Raw genomic sequence first — 20,420 nt, 5'->3', positions numbered from 1 at the left:
CTGTGAAGACATGAATTAGTTTTAGCAGCTTGTGGTGACTGTGCCCAAGATGGCACTCAGGTCCTGGTAAAAGGGGAAGTAACTATCCTGTGCATTAACCAAACCCTGCGGTCCTGGGGTTATTCTCATAACATATCATGGGAAGGTGAGAGTCAGATGGGAATAGAATTTTAAAACTCTGAGAATTTCTCCCTACAAGAATGAAACACATATACTCACTTTTTCATTGTAGATATCCCCAAGCATTGTACTTGCTTTCACAACATCTAGTCTTTGGAAATTGTTTCCTGCAATTTTCACAACTTTTTTCAAGTATTTAATTGCTTCTATCATCTCTCCTTGGCTGGAAAAAATAAAATGAGAAATTATTGGAGTATCATCTCATTTAATGTCACCATAAAGAGGAGAGATTTTGTGTCTTTGCTTGAGAAAGTGCAAAATGGTTCAGGATAATGAAATGTGAAAGGAAAATTTTAAAAAACAGGTGGCTTTTCTTTGTTGGAACATACAGTGAGTTAAACTTAAACCTTTAGACCCTCTTGTATGGCTGGTGGGATTGTAAAATGGTGCACATGCTTTGGAAAACAACTTGTCAGATCCTCAAAAATTCTGATATACAGTTACCATATGACCCAGAAATTCCACTCCTATATATATATATATCTCCAAGAGAAATAAAAATATTATGTCTATACAAAACTTGCACACAAATGTTCACAGCAACAGTATTTATAGCAGCCAAAAAGTGGAAACAAATCCAATGTTGATCAAATGAAAGAATGAGCACAATGGGGGCGCCTGGGTGGCTCAGTGTGTTAAGCCGCTGCCTTTGGCTCAGGTCATGATCTCAGGGTCCTGGGATCGAGTCCCGCATCGGGCTCTCTGTTCAGCAGGGAGCCTGCTTCCCTTCCTCTCTCTATGCCTACCTCTCTACCTACTTGTGATCTCTTCTATGTCAAATAAATAAATAAAATCTTTAAAAAAAAAAAAAAGAATGAGCACAATGTGGTCTGTCCATACAATGGAACATTATTCTGCTAAAACAGAATGACGTTTAGTGATACATGCCAACAATATGGATAAACCTTCAAAACATGTTAAAGAAGCCAGTCACAAAAAAACACACATGTTATGATTCCATTCACATAAAGTGTCCAGAATATGCAAATCCATAGAAACAGAAAGTATAGTGGCTACCAAAAGCTGGAGAGAACAGTGAATGGAGAACAGCTGCTAAGAAGTATGGGGTTTCTTTTTGGAGTGACAAATATGATTCGACTTAAATTGTGGTGATGGTAGTACAACTCTGTGAATATAACTAAAAACTACTGAATTGTAGACTTCAAAATGGTGAATATATGGTATATGAATTCTATCTCAATGAAGCTGTCATTTTTAAAACCTCTGAAAAGGCTTTTCCACACTTTGCAAATGAAGACAGTCCTTTGTGAGGAGGCACAAATACGATGATGATTGTTCTAGAGCTACCGTATGACCTGCACTTGCACTACTGGGTATTTACCCCAAAGATACAGATGCAGTGAAAAGAAGGGCCATCAGTATCCCAATGTTCATAGAGGCAAGGAGAGCATCATTTTAAAGATTTCAATAAATTATATTCATTTGAATTCATTTGAATTCTGCTGTCATTTTATAAATCTGAGTCCCAAATACTCATCAGTTTTTCATGATCTGAATGCCACTTCAAGTATATACAAATCTTAGTTTTATAAGAGCAAGAGCTAAACAGAAAGAGGAGGGGGGAGTGGAAAGACTCTAAAAATCTCTCCAAAGGACATAATTATTTGAAATTTGAAAGCAAGTCTAAGGAGACATCAGTTGTAGTGATGTCCTGTGTGAAGAATGCTTAGGGACCCACAGAGAGAGGCACACTCTCATAAGGGCAAACGAGATTAAGAACCAAGAAAAAATATTTGTGCAACCAAAGAGACAGTAATTTTTGAAAACAGCTATATTTAAGTATAATAATACCGTGACTGATTTTGTACAGGAGGCTGACCAAAGTCCAGCTCAAGGGATATCGGGCTGCTGATTCAGGGACATGCTATAAACAAAATTCAGTGGACCTGCTGAGTCTCTGGATTTTATTTTTTTCCCCAATTCCTAACAGAATGGTGAATATAAGCTTATATGAAATTCTAATGTTAAATCATACCAGAACCACTGAAAATTTGTATTAATGTGACAGACTATGATAAAGGAGAAACTCTTATTTCTCCATGTCTCTGAACCCCTAGAATTTCCCTTTGTTTTCAGAGGCCAGCAGTTCTCAGTGAATACCTATGCCATGACTCAGTAATTCCCAGGGTGAAATTCTGAAATGCAGAGGTCATTTTGCAATTGAGCTGCTCCTCACATGGGCATTTCTCACTTTAAATTGCAAGAACTTACTCAGAGGAGCTCCGGATATAGGGTAACAAATGTGGCATATACAGAAGCTTTGCTACAAACCTTTCCCCATGTTTTAATATTTCTGAAATCAGGATGACTTACAACAGGTAGGCATCTTATAATCATTGTCAGGTGGGGAACAGTCAGGTCATAGCTGTTGCTGTAGAAATGGATTAGGTTTATAGTCCTGGACATGAAGCAACAGTTGCAATGCCTTGATACTTCTGTTAACAACTATTTAAAGATAATTTCAGAAAGGGATAGGAGGACTGGTTGTTTTCTAAAAACCTTTCTGAAATCTTCTGGAAGTTAAGAAAATGCCATCTTCAAAATGGGTAAGCTGAATGTCCATGACTTGGAAAAAAATACTGGAGATGATACTGGAGCACTATTTTAAGAAACACTGTAGTACCAATGTTCTTGGTAACACACACAAAAAAGTTTGGGGAAAAAATACTGATAATTCTGATTTAAAAGTGATTCAGAAGAATTGGACTTGGAATGCAAATATGTTTGAGGTGTATAATCGCTTTGTATTTTTTTATGTGAATGCTTAAGAGTAATGAAAATATGTGTGTAAATGAGCATAAAATAGCTCTTTTATTAAGTAGAAAAACAAAATTCTAATCAAAAGTTACTATGTTATAGTTTAGTTAGAATTTTGGGGAGGTAGTATGTAAGGTACATTGTCCAATAGAAATACTCTTAGATTCAATGAAATCCAAAAATAAAGTTAATTTTTCAGTATAATGGACTTCTTCAGTATAATAGGTAGTTCATAAGCTAGTAAATTTTTGATTAAAATCTTCTGGGAAGTTTAAAATTCACATTGAATTTATATATACATGATATGTAACTAGAACATTATGAACACAACTCTAAAACTGGTCTAATTACTTAATAGTTATAATAAATCTCTACCTGTATTTATTCATTTTATTTAATTTTAGGCAAAAACAAAAACATCTAAATTTTTGTCCTTGTGTTTATGTCATATGTATATAATCATAAAGCAATCATATATTCAATAGCATTGTTTATATAGTGGACATCAAAATACCAACATTTCTAACCTTAAATATTTACTTGCAAAATGGCATTCATTTACTTGGCTGCAGTGAAAATGGCAAAATTTAGTATTTACCTAAAATTTCTGAGCAAATAGAACTCAATAGAATAATTTTTTTGCCAAATGTCTATAATAGGTGACTGATGAACTATATTATTATCACATGCAATAAACAGTTGAGAAAGCACTTCTCGAAAAAGTAATATAAATAGTAATATTTGATTTTCAGTAGCAAGAATTTATTTTTATTTAAATTCAGTTAGCCAACATATAGTACATCATTAGTTTCAGATGTAGAGTTCAATAATGCATCAGTTGCATATAAAACCCAGTGATCATCATCACTTCATTGCCCTCCTTAATGCCCACTGCCCAATTACCCATTCCCCTACCCACCCCCACTCCAGTAACTCTCCATTTGTTTCCTATAGTTAAGAATCTCTAGTGGTTTTTCTCCTTCTCTGATGACTCCCCTATGATCCTCTGGGCTGTTTCTTATATTCCACATATGAATGAAACCATATGATAGTTGTCTTTCTCTGACTAACTTATTTCACCCAGCATAATACCCTCCAGTTCCATCCACATCAATGTAAATGGTAAGTAGTCATCCTTTCTGGTGGCTGAATAATATTCCATTGTATATATATATATATTACACCTTCCTCACCCATTCATCTGAGGATGGAATCTTGGCTTTTCCCACTATTTGGCTATTATGGACGTTGCTGCTATAAACATTGGGGTGCAGGTGTCCCTTCAGATCAACACATTTGTATCTTTGAGATAAATACCTAGTAGTGCAATTACTGGGTCCTAGGGTAACTCTACTGAGTCCTAGGGTAACTTCTTGAGGAACCTCCATACTGTTTTCCAGAGTGGCTATACCAGCTTGCATTCCCACCAACAGTGGTAAGAGGGTTTTCCTTTCTCAGTGGCAAGAGTTTAAGACCTTATTTTACATCAAAAATGGTCAGTATATGGAATAAATGTATGCAAAAATATTTTAATAAGTTTAGAATATTCATAAAATAATCCCACGAATGGGCTGAGTGTGTCAGAGTCACTAGTGGGTAAATTAAAAATTATTTGGCTGTTGTACAAAATTAACTAGCATTACTAGGAAATTATGTGTACAACCAAGGTGAAGAGTTATCTAAGATTAGAACTTATATTCAACTTGGAAATAATATCCACCTGCCTTGTTATTTCTCTTCTTAATTATTCTTGGGTATCATTGTCATGCAATATTATATTAGTTTTGGGCTTACAATGTGATGATTCAATACTTGTCTCCACTGTGAAATAATCACCACCATAAGTCTAGTCACCATCTGTCTCCATAAGAAAGATACAATTTTTTTTTCTTTTGATAAACACCTTCAAGATCCTTTCTCCCTCAGCAGCCTTCAAGTATGCTCAACACCTCGATTGGAGTTGCTCTGCTGCACATCACATCCCCATAATCTATTCACTTCACAACTGGAAGTCGATCACCCGACCCTGTTCATCCCTTACACTCAACCCCTAACACCCCTTCTCCCTGGCAACTGCCAATCTGTTCATATACATGAGTTTCATTTTGTTTTGTTTGTACAGTTTTTTTCAGATTCTGCATATAAGTGGCTGCTTAAGTATTTATCTTTCTCTGCCAGACTTATTTCACTTAGCTTAATACTGTTAAAGTTCACCATGTTGTCCCAAATGGCAAAGTTTTATTCTTTTTTTTTTTTCCAATTTATTTATTTTCAGAAAAACAGTATTCATTATTTTTTCACCACACCCAGTGCTCCATGCAAGCTGTGCCCTCTATAATACCCACCACCTGGTACCCCAACCTCCCACCCCACCACCACTTCAAACCCCTCAGATTGTTTTTCAGAGTCCATAGTCTCTCATGGTTCATCACCTCTTCCAATTTACCCCAAAGCACATACCCTCCCCAATGTCCATAACCCTACCCCCCTTCTCCCAACCCCCCTCCCCCCAGCAACCCACAGTTTGTTTCGTGAGATTAAGAGTCACTTATGGTTTGTCTCCCTCCCTATCCCATCTTGTTTCATGGATTCTTCTACCCACTTAAGCCCCCATGTTGCATCACCACTCCCTCATATTAGGGAGATCATATGATAGTTGTCTTTCTCCGCTTGACTTATTTCGCTAAGCATGATACGCTCTAGTTCCATCCATGTTGTCGCAAATGGCAAGATTTCGTTTCTTTTGATGGCTGCATAGTATTCCATTGTGTATATATACCACATCTTCTTGATCCATTCATCTGTTGATGGACATCTAGGTTCTTTCCATAGTTTGGCTATTGTGGATATTGCTGCTATAAACATTCGGGTGCACGTGCCCCTTTGGATCACAATGTTTGTATCTTTAGGGTAAATTCCCAGTAGTGCAATTGCTGGGTCATAGGGCAGTTCTATTTTCAACATTTTGAGGAACCTCCATGCTGTTTTCCAGAGGGGTTGCACCAGCTTGCATTCCCACCAACAGTGTAGGAGGGTTCCCCTTTCTCCGCATCCTCGCCAGCATCTGTCATTTCCTGACTTGTTGATGTTAGCCATTCTGACTGGTGTGAGGTGATATCTCATTGTGGTTTTGATTTGTATTTCCCTGATGCCGAGTGATATGGAGCACTTTTTCATGTGTCTGTTGGCCATCTGGATGTCTTCTTTGCAGAAATGTCTGTTCATGTCCTCTGCCCATTTCTTGATTGGATTATTTGTTCTTTGGGTGTTGAGTTTGTTAAGTTCTTTATAGATTTTGGACACTAGTCCTTTATCTGATATGTCATTTGCAAATATCTTCTCCCATTCTGTCAGTTGTCTTTTGGTTTTGTTAACTGTTTCCTTTGCTGTGCAAAAGCTTTTGATTTTGATGAAATCCCAAAAGTTCATTTTTGCCCTTGCTTCCCTTGCCTTTGGCGATGTTCCTAGGAAGATGTTGCTGCGGCTGAGGTCGAAGAGGTTGCTGCCTGTGTTCTCCTCAAGGATTTTGATGGATTCCTTTCTCACGTTGAGGTCCTTAATCCATTTTGAATCTATTTTTGTGTGTGGTGTAAGGAAATGGTCCAATTTCATTTTTCTGCACGTGGCTGTCCAATTTTCCCAACACCATTTATTGAAGAGGCTGTCTTTTTTCCATTGGACATTCTTTCCTGCTTTGTCGAAGATTAGTTGACTATAGAGTTGAGGGTCTATTTCTGGGCTCTCTATTCTGTTCCATTGGTCTATGTGTCTGTTTTTGTGCCAGTACCATGCTGTCTTGATGATGACAGCTTTGTAATAAAGCTTGAAGTCTGGAATTGTGATGCCACCAACTTTGGCTTTCTTTTTCAATATCCCTTTGGCTATTCGAGGTCTTTTCTGGTTCCATATAAATTTTAAAATTATTTGTTCCATTTCTTTGAAAAAGATGGATGGTACTTTGATAGGAATTGCATTAAATGTGTAGATGCTTTAGGTAGCATAGACATTTTCACAATATTTATTCTTCCAATCCAGGAGCATGGAACATTTTTCCATTTCTTTGTGTCTTCCTCAATTTCTTTCATGAGTACTTTATAGTTTTCTGAGTATAGATTCTTAGCCTCTTTGGTTAGGTTTATTCCTAGGTATCTTATGGTTTGGGGTGCAATTGTAAATGGGATTGACTCCTTAATTTCTCTTTCTTCTGTCTTGTTGTTGGTGTAGAGAAATGCAACTGATTTCTGTGCATTGATCTTATATCCTGACACTTTACTGAATTCCTGTATAAGTTCTAGCAGTTTTGGAGTGGAGTCATATCATCTGCGAAGAGTGATAATTTGACTTCTTCTTTGCCGATTTGGATGCCTTTAATTTCCTTTTGTTGTCTGATTGCTGAGGCTAGGACTTCTAGTACTATGTTGAATAGTAGTGGTGATAATGGACATCCCTGCCGTGTTCCTGATCTTAGTGGAAAGGCTTTCAGTTTTTCTCCATTGAGAATGATATTTGCAGTTGGTTTTTCATAGATGGCTTTGATGATATTGATGTATGTGCCCTCTATCCCTACACTTTGAAGGGTTTTGATCAGGAAGGGATGCTGTACTTTGTCAAATGCTTTTTCAGCATCTATTGAGAGTATCATATGGTTCTTGTTCTTTCTTTTATTGATGTGTTGTATCACATTGACTGATTTGCGGATGTTGAACCAACCTTGCAGCCCTGGGATAAATCCCACTTGGTCGTGGTGAATAATCCTTTTAATGTACTGTTGAATCCTATTGGCTAGTACTTCGGTGAGAATTTTTGCATCTGTGTTCATCAAGGATATTGGTCTATAGCTCTCTTTTTTGATGGGATCCTTGTCTGGTTTTGGGATCAAGGTGATGCTGGCCTCATAAAATGAGTTTGGGAGTTTTCCTTCCATTTCTATTTTTTGGAACAGTTTCAGGAGAATAGGAATTAGTTCTTCTTTAAATGTTTGGTAGAATTCCCCCGGGAAGCCATCTGGCCCTGGGCTTTTGTTTGTTTGGAGATTTTTAATGACTGTTTCAATCTCCTTACTGGTTATGGGTCTGTTCAGGCTTTCTATTTCTTCCTGGTTCAATTTTGGTAGTTTATATGTTTCTAGGAATGCATCCATTTCTTCCAGATTGTCAAATTTGTTGGCGTAGAGTTGCTCATAGTATGTTCTTATAATAGTTTGTATTTCTTTGGTGTTAGTTGTGATCTCTCCTCTTTCATTCATGATTTTATTTATTTGGGTCCTTTCTCTTTCCTTTTTTATAAGTCTGGCCAAGGGTTTATCAATTTTATTAATTCTTTCAAAGAACCAGCTCCTAGTTTGGTTGATTTGTTCTATTGTTTTTTTGGTTTCTATTTCATTGATTTCTGCTCTGATCTTTATGATTTCTCTTCTCCTGCTGGGCTTAGGGTTTCTTTCTTGTTCTTTCTCCAGCTCCTTTAGGTGTAGGGTTAGGTTGTGTACCTGAGACCTTTCTTGTTTCTTGAGAAAAGCTTGTACCGCTATATATTTTCCTCTCAGGACTGCCTTTGTTGTGTCCCACAGATTTTGAACCGTTGTATTTTCATTATCATTTGTTTCCATGATTTTTTTCAATTCTTCTTTAATTTCCCGGTTGACCCATTCATTCTTTAGAAGGATGCTGTTTAGTCTCCATGTATTTGTGTTCTTTCCAGACTTCCTCTTGTGGTTGAGTTCTAGCTTCAGAGCATTGTGGTCTGAAAATATGCAGGGAATGATCCCAATCTTTTGATACTGGTTGAGTCCTGATTTAGGACCGAGGATGTGATCTATTCTGGAGAATGTTCCATGTGCACTAGAGAAGAATGTGTATTCTGTTGCTTTGGGATGAAATGTTCTGAATATATCTGTGATGTCCATCTCATCCAGTGTATCATTTAAGGCCTTTATTTCCCTGTTGATCTTTTGCTTGGATGATCTGTCCATTTCAGTGAGGGGAGTGTTAAAGTCCCCTACTATTATTGTATTATTGTTGATGTGTTTCTTTGATTTTGTTATTAATTGGTTTATATAGTTGGCTGCTCCCACATTGGGGGCATAGATATTTAAAATTGTTAGATCTTCTTGTTGGACAGACCCTTTGAGTATGATATAGTGTCCTTCCTCATCTCTTATTATAGTCTTTGGCTTAAAATCTAAGTGATCTGATATAAGGATTGCCACTCCTGCTTTTTTCTGATGTCCATTAGCATGGTAAATTCTTTTCCACCCCCTCACTTTAAGTCTGGAGGTGTCTTCGGGTTTAAAATGGGTTTCTTGGAGGCAACATATAGATGGGTTTTGTTTTTTTATCCATTCTGATACCCTGTGTCTTTTGATTGGGGCATTTAGCCCATTAACATTCAGGGTAACTATTGAGAGATATGATTTTAGTGCCATTGTATTGCCTGTAAGGTGACTGTTACTGTATATTGTCTCTGTTCCTTTCTGATCTACCACTTGTAGGCTCTCTCTTTGCTTAGAGGACCCCTTTCAGTATTTCCTGTAGAGCTGGTTTGGTGTTTGCAAATTCTTTCAGTTTTTGTTTGTCCTGGAAGCTTTTAATCTCTCCTTCTATTTTCAATGATAGCCTAGCTGGATATAGTATTCTTGGCTGCATGTTTTTCTCGTTTAGTGCTCTGAAAATGTCATGCCAGCTCTTTCTGGCCTGCCAGGTCTCTGTGGATAAGTCAGCTGCCAATCTAATACTTTTACCATTGTATGTTACAGACTTCTTTTCCCGGGCTGCTTTCAGGATTTTCTCTTTGTCACTAAGGCTTGTAAATTTTACTATTAGGTGACGGGGTGTGGGCCTATTCTTATTGATTTTGAGGGGCGTTCTCTGAACCTCCTGAATTTTGATGCTCGTTCCCTTTGCCATATTGGGGAAATTCTCCCCAATAATTCTCTCCAGTATACCTTCTGCTCCCCTCTCTCTTTCTTCTTCTTCTGGAATCCCAATTATTCTAATGTTGTTTCGTCTTATGGTGTCACTTATCTCTCGAATTCTCTCCTCATGGTCCAGTAGCTGTTTGTCCCTCTTTTGCTCAGCTTCTTTATTCTCTGTCATTTGGTCTTCTATATCGCTAATTCTTTCTTCTGCCTCATTTATCCTAGCAGTGAGAGCCTCCATTTTTGATTGAACTTCATTAATAGCTTTTTTGATTTCAACTTGGTTGGATTTTAGTTCTTTTATTTCTCCAGAAAGGGCTTTTATATCTCTGGAGAGGGTTTCTCTAATATCTTCCATGCCTTTTTCAAGCCCGGCTATAACCTTGAGAACTGTCATTTTGAACTCTAGATCTGACATATTACCAATGTCTGTATTGATTAGGTCCCTAGCCTTTGGTACTGCCTCTTGTTCTTTTTTTTGTTGTGAATTTTTCCGCCTTGTCATTTTGTCCAGCTAAGAGTATATGAAGGAGCAAGTAAAATACTAAAAGGGTGGCAACAATCCCAGGAAAATATGCTTTAACCAAATCAGAAGAGATCCCAAATCGTGAGGGGGGATTTCTCCTCCCTCACAATTGGGTGAGGGATCTCCTCTGATTGGGATCTCCTTTGATTGGGATCTCCCAATCTCTTCTGATTGGGATCTCTTCTGATTTGGGGATAAAAAGAGGTTCAAAAAGAAAGAAAGAAAGAAAAAAAATAAAAAAAGAATTAAAAAAAAGAGATTGAATTAAAAATTCAATCAAGAATTTAAAAAAGAATTAAGAAAAAAAAAGATTGAAGAGATTAGGATCTCTTCTGATTTGGGGATAAAAAGAGGTTCAAAAAGAAAGAAAGAAATAAAAGAAAAAAAAAGAATTAAAAAAAAGAAAATGAATGAAGAAAAGTATAAAAAAGAAAAAAATATATATATATTAGATAATCTAGTTAAAAAACGTTAAAAAAGAAAAGGGTAAAAGTTATAAAAATTTTTAGCAGAAGAAGTGAAAAAAAAATGAAAAAGAAAAAAATTAAATTAACTGCAAGACTAAAAAATCACAGGCAGAAAGCCATGAGTTCTGTGGTTTGTTTTCTCCTCCTCTGGAATTCTGCTGCTCTCTCCTTGGTACTGAAACTGCACTCCTTGGTAGGTGAACTTGGTCTTGCCTGGATTTCTTGTTGATCTTCTGGGGGAGGGGCCTGTTGTAGTGATTCTCAAGTGTCTTTGCCCCAGGCGGAATTACACCGCCCTTACCAGGGGCGGGGCTGAGTGATCTGCTCGGCTTTGCTTTCAGGAGCTTTTGTTCCCTGAGCGCTTTCCTTAGAGTTCCGGAGGACGGGAACACAAATGGTGGCCTCCTGGTCTCCGGCCCGGAGGAGCCGAGACCCCGGGGCCCCGCTCCCCTGTGCGCCCTCAGCGAACAGCTCCTAGTAACTCGCGTCTGCCTAACCTCCCGCCGCGCTCCGAGCTCACCGAGCTTGCGACCAGTTCAAGGCAACTCCGAGCTGCGAGTTACTGTTGGCTCTGTCTCTGCAGCCGGCCTTCCCGTTCCAATATCCGCAAGCTCTGCGACACTCAGACACCCCCGATCCTTCTGTGACCCCACGGGACCTGAGGTCACGCCGACCCCGTGTGGGCTTCGCCCCGGTTTAGCCTCCGGAGCGATGTCCCTCAGCGGAACAGACTTTTAAAAGTCCTGATTTTGTGCTCCGCTGCTCCGCCGCTTGCTGGGAGCCGGCCCCTCCCCCTGCGGTCTATCCTCCCGTCGCTTTGGATTCACTTCTCCGCCAGTCCTACCTTTCAGAAAGTGGTTGTTTTTCTGTTTCTAGAATTGCTGTTCTTCTTCTCTTCGATCTGCCGATGGATTTGCAGGTGTTTGCAATCTTTAGATAAGCTCTCTAGCTGATCTCCTGCTAGCTGAGGTAGTCTCAGCCTGCTACTTCTCCGCCATCTTGACTCCTCCCCCTATTCTTTTTTTTTTTTTTTATGGCTGAGTACAACACACACACACACACACACACACACACACTATATCTTGCTCATTCTTCCTATTGATGGAAAGAGGTTATTTCCATATCTTGGCTACTATAAATAATACTGCAGTAAACACAGGGTGCACATACCTTTTCATGTTAGTGTTTACATTTTCTTCAGATAAATATCTAGAAGTGGAATTGCTGGATTATATAGTTCTACTTTCAATTTTTTGAGGAACTCCATACTGTTTTCCACAGTGGCTACACCAGTTTATATTCCCACTATCAGTGCATGAGAGTTCCCCTCTCCATGCCCTTGCCAACATTTGTTTCTTGTCTTTATGATAACAGCCATTTGAGTAAGTGAGAGGTGATACCTCATTAAAGTTTTGATTTGCATTTCTCTGATGATTAGTGATATTGAGCATGGCCTATTGGCCATGTATATGTCTTCTTTGGAAAAATGACTGTTCAGATCCTCTGCCCACTTTTTAATTAGATTGTTTGGTTTATTTATTTATTTATTTATTTATTGCTATTGCATTATGTGTGTTGTTTATTTTGGATAGTAACTCCTTATCAGATATATGATGTGCAAGTATTCTATTTCAGTAGGTTGCCTGTATGTTTTGGTGATAATTTATTTTGCTGTACAGAAGAAACTTTATTTTTATGTAGTCCCCCTTAATTATTTCTGCTTTTATGCCTTTGTTTTTGGAATTAGATCCAGAAAAAAAATCACCAAGACATACATCAAAGAGCTTAGGGCCTACCTTCTCAGAGTTTTATGATTTCAGGTTTTCCATTTGTCTTTAATCCATTTTGAGTTAATTTTTTCTGCATGGTGTAAAATAGTAGTATAGCTTCATTCTTTTGCATGTAGCTGTCCAATTCACCTAACCATTTATTAAAGAAGCTATCCCTTTCCCATTGTATATTCTTGGCTCTTTTTTTGTAAATAAATTTACCATATATATATGCGGGTTTATTTCTGGACTCTCTATTCTGTTCCATTTATCTATGTGTCTATTTCTATGCCAATACTTACTGTTTTTGTGTGTTTGTTTTTGTTTTGTTTTGTTTTAAAGACTTTATTTATTTATTTGACACAGAAAGAGAGCACAAGTAGGCAGAGCATAGATAGAGGGAGAGGGAGAAGCAGGTTCCCTGCTGAGCTGAGAGCCCGATGCAGGGCTTGATCCCAGGACCCTGGGATCATGACCTGAGCCAAAGACAGACACCCAACCAACTGAGCCACTAAGACTCCCTATTTTTGTTTATTTTTTAAAAGATTTTACTTATTTGAGACAAATAGAGAGTGAGAGAGTGAGCACAAGCTGTGGGGAGGGAATGAGCAGGGAGTCTGGTGTGGGGCTTGATCCCAGGACCCTGAGATCATGACCTGAGCCAAGGCAGATGCCCAACCAACTGAGCCACCCAAGCACCCCCATACTATTTTGATTATTATATATTGATTGATTGAAAGATTTTATTTATTTATTTGAGAGAAACAGAGATAGTGGCAGAGATAATGAGAGAAAGAGAGCACAGTGGAAAGAGAGGGAGAAGCAGGCTCCCCAATGAGCAGGAAGCTTGATGCAGGGCTCTATAAAGGGCTCAATCCCAGGACTGTGGGATCATGACCTGAGCTGAAGGCAGAAATTTAACCAACTGAGCCACCCCAGGTCCACTGATTATTACAGATTTATAATACAATTTGAAATTAGGGAGCATGATGACTCCAGCTTTGTTTTTCTTTCTCAAGATTGCTTTGACTATTCAAGGTCTTTTGTGGTTCCATATACATTTTATGATTGTTCTAGTTCTGTGGAAAAATCTCATTCAGATTTTGATAGGGATTGCAGTAAACATGTAGACTGCATTGGGAAGTATGGACATTTTAACAATATTAATTCTTCCAATCCATGAACATAGAATATCTTTCCATTGATTTGTGTTTATTTCACTAATGTCTTATATTTTTCAGTGTACAAGCCTTTCTACCTCCTTGGTTAAATTTAATCCTAGATATTTTATTCTTTTTGATGCCATTATAGATGGGATTTTTTTCCTTTTTTCTTTTTAAAAGTGTTTTTTTTTTTTTTTTTTTTTGAGAGAGAGAGAGCAAGTGAGTGGGGGAAGGGCAGAAGGAGAGAATCTTTCAAGCAGACTCCCTGCTGAGCACAGGACCCAATGTGGGGCTTGATCTCATGATCCATGAGCTCATGACCTGAGCCGAAACCAAGAGTCAGATGCTTAATCAACTGAGCTACGCAGATGCCCTGGGACTGTTTTCTTAATTATTCTTTCTAATAGATTGTTGTTAGCATATAGGAATGCAACAGATTTTCTTATGTTAATTTGTATGCTAAAACTTTACTGAATTCATTTATTATTTCTAATAGTTTTTTGGTGGAGTCTTTAGGATTTTCTGTATATTAAGTTATGTTGTCCACAAATAGTGTTTTACCTCTTTTTTCCAGTTTGGATAACTTCATTTCTTTTTCTTGCCCAGCTGCTGTGGCTAGGACTGCCAATACTATGTTAAATAAAAGTGGTGAGAATGGGAATGCTTGTCTTGTTCCTGATTTTAGAGAAAAAGTTTTCAACTTTTCACTATTGAATATATTAGCTGTGGCCTTGTCATATATGGTCTTTACTATGTTTGACATTCATTCCCTCTCTATCCTTACTTCCTTAAGAGTTTTTTTTTTTTATCATAAATGGATGTTGAATTTTGTTAAATGATTTTTTCTGCATCTATTGAGATGCATCTATTGAGATGATTATATGATTTTTATCCTACATTTTGTTAATATGGTGTATCATGTTGATATTTTGATTTCCCCTTCAATTTCTCCTGTATATATCTCTATATTTGTGATCTTTCTTTTTTTTTCCCTTTGTAATTCATTTCTGCTTCATACCATTGTAGTTAGAAAAGAGGTTTCATTTGATTTCAATGTTCTTAAATTTATTGAGACTTGTTTTGTGCTGTAACATATGATCTGTTGTGAAGAATATTCCCTGTGCATTTGAGAGGAATGTCTATTCTGCTGCTTTTTATGGAATGTTCTATGCATATCTATTATGTGCAACTGGTATAATGTGTCACTTAAGGATGATGTTTCCTTATTAATTTTCTATCTGAGCTATCTATTTTTTAATGTAAGTGGGGTAATAAAATCCACTATTTTTGTTGCAAGGATCTCAATTTCTTCCCTTAAATCTTTTAATATTTGCTTTAGGTATTTAGGTGCTCCTATATTAGGTGCATAAATATTTACAAATGTCATATCTTCCTGTGGGATTGATCCCTTCATTATTATGTAATTCCCTTCTTTGTATGTATTACAGTGTTTGTTTTAAAGCTTATTTTGTCAAATGTAAGTTTAGCCATCCCAGATTTCTTCTGGTTTCCAGTGTATGAAACATTTTTTTTATCCCTTCACTTTCAGTCTAAGTGTATCCTTACATCTAAAGTGAGTCTCTTATAAGAAGCATATAGATGGGTCTTTATTTTTTTGTTATTCATTTAGCAACATTGTGACTTTTGATTGGAGAATTTAGTCCATTTACAACTAAAGTAATTATTGACAGATATGTGCTTATTGCCATTTTAAAAATTGTTTTCTGGCTGCTTTGTCGTTCCTCAGTATTCCTGTCTTCTTCTTTTGCTCTCTTCCCTGGTGGTTTGATGACTTTCTTTAGTGTTATGCTTAGATTCCTTTCTTATTATCTTTTGTGTATCTACTATAGGTTTATGCTTTGTGGTTACCATGAGGGCCACATATAACAGCTTATGTAAATAACACTTTATTTTAAGTTAATAGCAACTTAAGTTTGAACACATTCTAAAACTCTATGGCCTCCCACTCCACCTCTTAGTTTTTGATGTCATATTTCACGTCTTTTTATTTTTTATATTCCTTAACTAATAGTTATTTTTACTAGTTTTGTCTTTTAACCTTCATAAAAGTTTTATCAGTGACTAACCTGTTACCTTTACTATATATTTACCTTTACCAATGAGATTTATACTTTAATATGTTTGCTTGTTACTAATTCATGCTTTTTTTTTTCTTTTAGCTTAAAGTAGTTCCTTTAAAATTTCTTTTAAAGTCGGTTTGTGTTGATGAACTTCTCTAGTTTTTACTTGTTGGGAAACCCTTGTATCTCTCTTTCAATTCAAAATGATAACCTTGCTGGGTGGAATATTTTTGGCTGCAAATTTTTTCCTTTCAGCTTTGAATATATTATTAGCCTTCTTCTCACCTGCAAAGATTCTGTTGAAAAATCTACTGATAGTCTTTGGGGTTTTCCTTGTATGTAACAACTTGCTTTTCTTGTCGTCCTTTTAAAATTCTCCCTTTATCTTTAACTTTTGATATTTTAATTGTAATGTATTTTGGTGTGGATCTTTTTGGGTTCATCTTACTTGAATCTATCTATCTGGGATTCCTGGATATTGGATGTCTGCTTTTCCCCCATGCTAGGTAAGTTTTCACAGATTTATTTCTTCAAATGAGTTTTCTCCCCCTTTCTCTCTCTCTGGGCTCTTCTGGGACCCTTACATTATAAATATTATTCTGTTTGTTGTTGTCTCTAAGGTCTTCTGAGCTATCTTCCCTTTTTAAAATTCTTCTTTCTTTTTGCCACTCTATTTGGGTGAGTCCCACTGCCCTGTCTTTTAGATCACTGATCCTTTTTTCTGCTTCACCTAGTTTGCTGTTGAATCACTTTAGTATATTTTTCACTTCAGTTATTGTATTCAGCTCTGTGACTTCTGGGCTTTCTTATATTTTCTTTCTCTTTGGTGAAGTTCTCACTATGTTCATCCATTCTTCTCCCAAGTTGTTGAGCACCTTAATTACATTACTTTTGATTGTTTATCAGGTAAATTACTTATCTCCATTTCATTAAATTTTTTTCTGAGGTTTTATCTTGCTTTTTCATTTGGATCATAATCCTCTGTTTCCCCATTTTTCTTGATTCTCTACATTTGTTTCTACATATTAGATAAAACACTACCTCTTCCAGTACTGAAGGAGTAGACTTGTATAGGAGGTGAAACTTGTTGTTCAACATTGCTTTAGCTCTTGGTTGTCTCTCGAACCTTTGTTATTACCTAAGTAACCTGGTTTATTTTTGATAGGTCCCAGGTGTTGAAGTGTGCTGAAAACCTGTCAGTTTTCCAAAGGGAGGGATCTCAGTCATCATCTACTTTCAGGCTAATTAGAAGACAGATGGTCAGGCAGCAGCTTTAAAGTATTCAAATATAAATAGTTCTGTGGGTCTGTCATTATAAATCCTGCTAAACTTCAGACCAGGTGACCTGGAGGTGTCCCTTGGGTGACAGTTGCAAAACATGGGGCTTCAGATGGGTGTGTACTTTCTGTAAGGCATCACTGCACTGTAGAAAGGCCCAAAGAATCCAGAAAGATGGACCTGCAAGACTACATTCCCTGAGAGCCCCTTTGCAGCCTCTAGGTATGTGGCAAACTTGAAGTTTGCCTTTCAGACTTGTATCTGAGTAAATGAGCATCTTCCAGAGAAAGACTGGGAGTGTTTCAGTCTTCTATCTCTGTAGTACCCTTGGGATGTTAACCCGATGTTAACTGTCTCTGTTACAGTCCCATGGGTCCCAGGAATGCAGCCCCTCTGGCTATCAGAGCCAGGTGACTGAGGAATATCTGCTGTGTAGATTTCATGTGTCCAACAGTTTTAACAAGACAGCAGGAAAGTACAGAGCTGGGGCATACTTGCTTGAGCTATCATGATAGAGAAAGAGTGCAAAAATGGCACCCACCAGTGCCTCTGTCCCTGGAGAGAGTCCCATTGGCCTCTGCCTCTCTGGCATATGCTTTAAGATTAGCAAACTTCACATACAGTCTATGTAATTTTCAAATTGCTACTTTTATGCTTGACCCCGGGATAAGTTAGTCTGCATACAAGCTCTTTAAGAGAAGTACTCTAGTCCCTACGGCCCATTGGGTTTCCCAGATGTGAGTCTGATTGGTTTTCAAACCCAGATATTTTGGGGGCTTCTCTCTCCATTGCAGGTCTCAGGGATTGGGGTGTCTGATGTGAGGAATGAACCCCTCATTCCTTGGGGAGAAGTTACAGATTTGTGAAGTCATTCCCAATTATGGATTGCCATGTTGCAGGTGGGGTTTTGATAAAAATGCATCTCATTTCTCCCACTCATCTAGATGTGGCTCTTCTACCATTTGTTGTAAAGGAGCTGTTAGCTAGTTTTCAGATCTTATTCAGAAGGAACTGTTCCATAGGTAGCTATAGATTCAGTGTGTCTATGGGAGGTGAGTTCAGGATCTTTAAATGCCACCATCTTGGATGCCCTCTCTCAAGCTGCCTTTAAACACTGACTAAAATTAAATATTTTGTCTACATGCTATCTTTCTATGATCTGTATGGAAATAAACACAGCAGCTCTGAGTAAAAACTGCATCATTAAGCCACAGTCTTTGATCTATACTAAATATTTAATAAAACCAGTCATCAAATGTCAAAAAAGAGGGGTGAGTTTTATGGTATATGGCTTATATCTCAATAAAGTTGTTATTTTTAAAAATAATACCTTTAAAAAAGTTTATAAAAGGTGAATAGTAGTTTGTTCTTGCAAGTATCCCTTAGCTGTGAAATCTTAGGTGTCACTAAAGTCATCTACATAAGTTATTATAAATATACTGGCAAAATGCTTAGAATGACATAGCTCTACCACAGTGCACTGCCAGAGTGCTTAGCTTATACTAAGCTTCCTATATTTTTAAATAAAGGAATGGTTGAAAATCTGAGAAAGGAAATGCTTATGCAATACTCATAAGAATTAAGCTCCCAGATAAATTGTGAGTATATCAGCCATTGGGTGTTTGGAGTCCACAACTGTCAACTCTTGTCTCCTGATATTTTGGTAACATCAAGAACCTCTTTCTATTTCAGTAACTTCCTTGAGAGACTATCAAATGCCCTACAATGTGCTGGGGAATATGGTTCCTGCTCTTAAAGTGTTTCACTGTCAATCTGGAGATAAATATAATCATTCATACATAGAATTAACTGAGATAGGTGCTATAAACTGTCTACAGTGCTTTAAAACCTAGAGCATATTTATTTGAATATCTTCACAAAAGCAAGTCTAGTGTTTGGGGGTAAACTTAGTCTTAAAAGGGAGCCAAACAGATTGGGAGTCAAATTCAGTGAATATAATTGCCATCTCAAAGCATCCATATACATTTGAAAAATTATAACATGTATCATGGGGAACATCTTTGAATTTTAAACTGCATAAAATATTTAGTGTGCTTAGAAATTCACAGGTTCTTTGCTCTACTCCTGTGTTTCTTTATCCTCCACCCTTACATAGATCTTCAGTGTAAGCTGGAAGTTGCTGCTAACTATTTTATCTTTTCCCAAATGTTTCTCCCTCTCTAGCGTCTAGGACTCTTGGCCAATCTCCATTCTTTTTCTCCTGTATCTCTCATTTTCCTAGATACTACACTGACACTGAGGTCTCTGCCTGCCCAAAGTTGGTTGTTTCTAGAGTTCTATCCCAGGCATTCCTTTACCCTTCATTAAAAGCCTACTGTGAGGGACGCCTGGGTGGCTCAGTTGGTTAAGCGGCTGCGTTCGGCTCAGGTCATGATCCCAGCGTCTTGGGATCAAGTCCCACATCGGGCTCCTTGCTCGGCGGGGAGCCTGCTTCTCCCTCTGTCTCTGCCTGCCATTCTGTCTGCCTGTGCTTGCTCTCTCTCCCTCTCTCTCTCTCTGACAAATAAATAAAATCTTTAAAAAAAAAAGCCTACTGTGAGCAATTTTATTTCCTACTATGCCATGCCCTAACTCCTACATGCATATGTCTGGCAAATCCATATTTCTGGCCCCAATTTTCCCCCCTGTGCTTCATATCCATATTTCTAGTTGTCCAGACATACGAAGCATGGAAAGGAAGATAATTTCCTTTAGGTGATGTCATCTAATGATGAGGCTAATGGCAATTTTGGAATTCCTCTTTAGGAAACTCCTGCATAGTGTAGTAGTGTAAAGTATTCATAAGAAATTTACTGAACTTTGTTTCAAAAATGAAGTTACCCATAGGGATTATTTACTGCATTTTCTAAGTGTGCCTCTAAATTCTTTTGGTTCTTTCCAGAGACAATGCTGTGCTGCTATTTTGAGTATCTCTGTGTGTGTGTGTGTGTATACACGTATACATTTTGATAAACATATCAAAAGCATATGCCACAAGCTCAGAAATCATTTCAAAAGAGTATAATTTTAAATAGGTTGTGTCAGGATTAGAGGTATCAACTTGCATAACCTCCCAAGAGTTGATGAGAAATACTATCCATTTTCATAGATAAGCTAAGGTATGTTTGCAAAAATAAATTAGATTGCATTAAAGATTTATTTAGTTTATTTGTGAGAGAGAGCAAGGACATGCGGTGGGTGAGGCAGAGGGAGAAGGAGACAAGCAGACTCCCTGCTGAGTGCAGAGCCTGAGGTGGGGCTCAGT

At 37.6% G+C, this 20,420-nt stretch overlaps 1 protein-coding gene across 6 annotated transcripts in view; it reads right to left on the bottom strand.

Annotated features, from left to right (window-relative positions):
- Positions 1 to 20,420, bottom strand: part of TTC29 (tetratricopeptide repeat domain 29) — a 243,162-nt gene that overhangs the window by 95,678 nt on the left and 127,064 nt on the right. For all 6 annotated transcript variants that reach the window (XM_044224911.1, XM_044224914.1, XM_044224910.1 and 3 more), the window contains one exon: positions 220 to 343. In XM_044224911.1, the coding sequence (XP_044080846.1) occupies positions 220 to 343 (124 nt within the window). The remainder of the gene's footprint in view (positions 1 to 219; positions 344 to 20,420) is intronic.

The sequence above is a fragment of the Neovison vison genome, chromosome 11 (genome assembly GCF_020171115.1).
Source record: "Neovison vison isolate M4711 chromosome 11, ASM_NN_V1, whole genome shotgun sequence".
Classification (NCBI taxonomy): domain Eukaryota; kingdom Metazoa; phylum Chordata; class Mammalia; order Carnivora; family Mustelidae; genus Neogale; species Neogale vison.
This window is presented reverse-complemented; position numbering and strand designations above follow the sequence as displayed.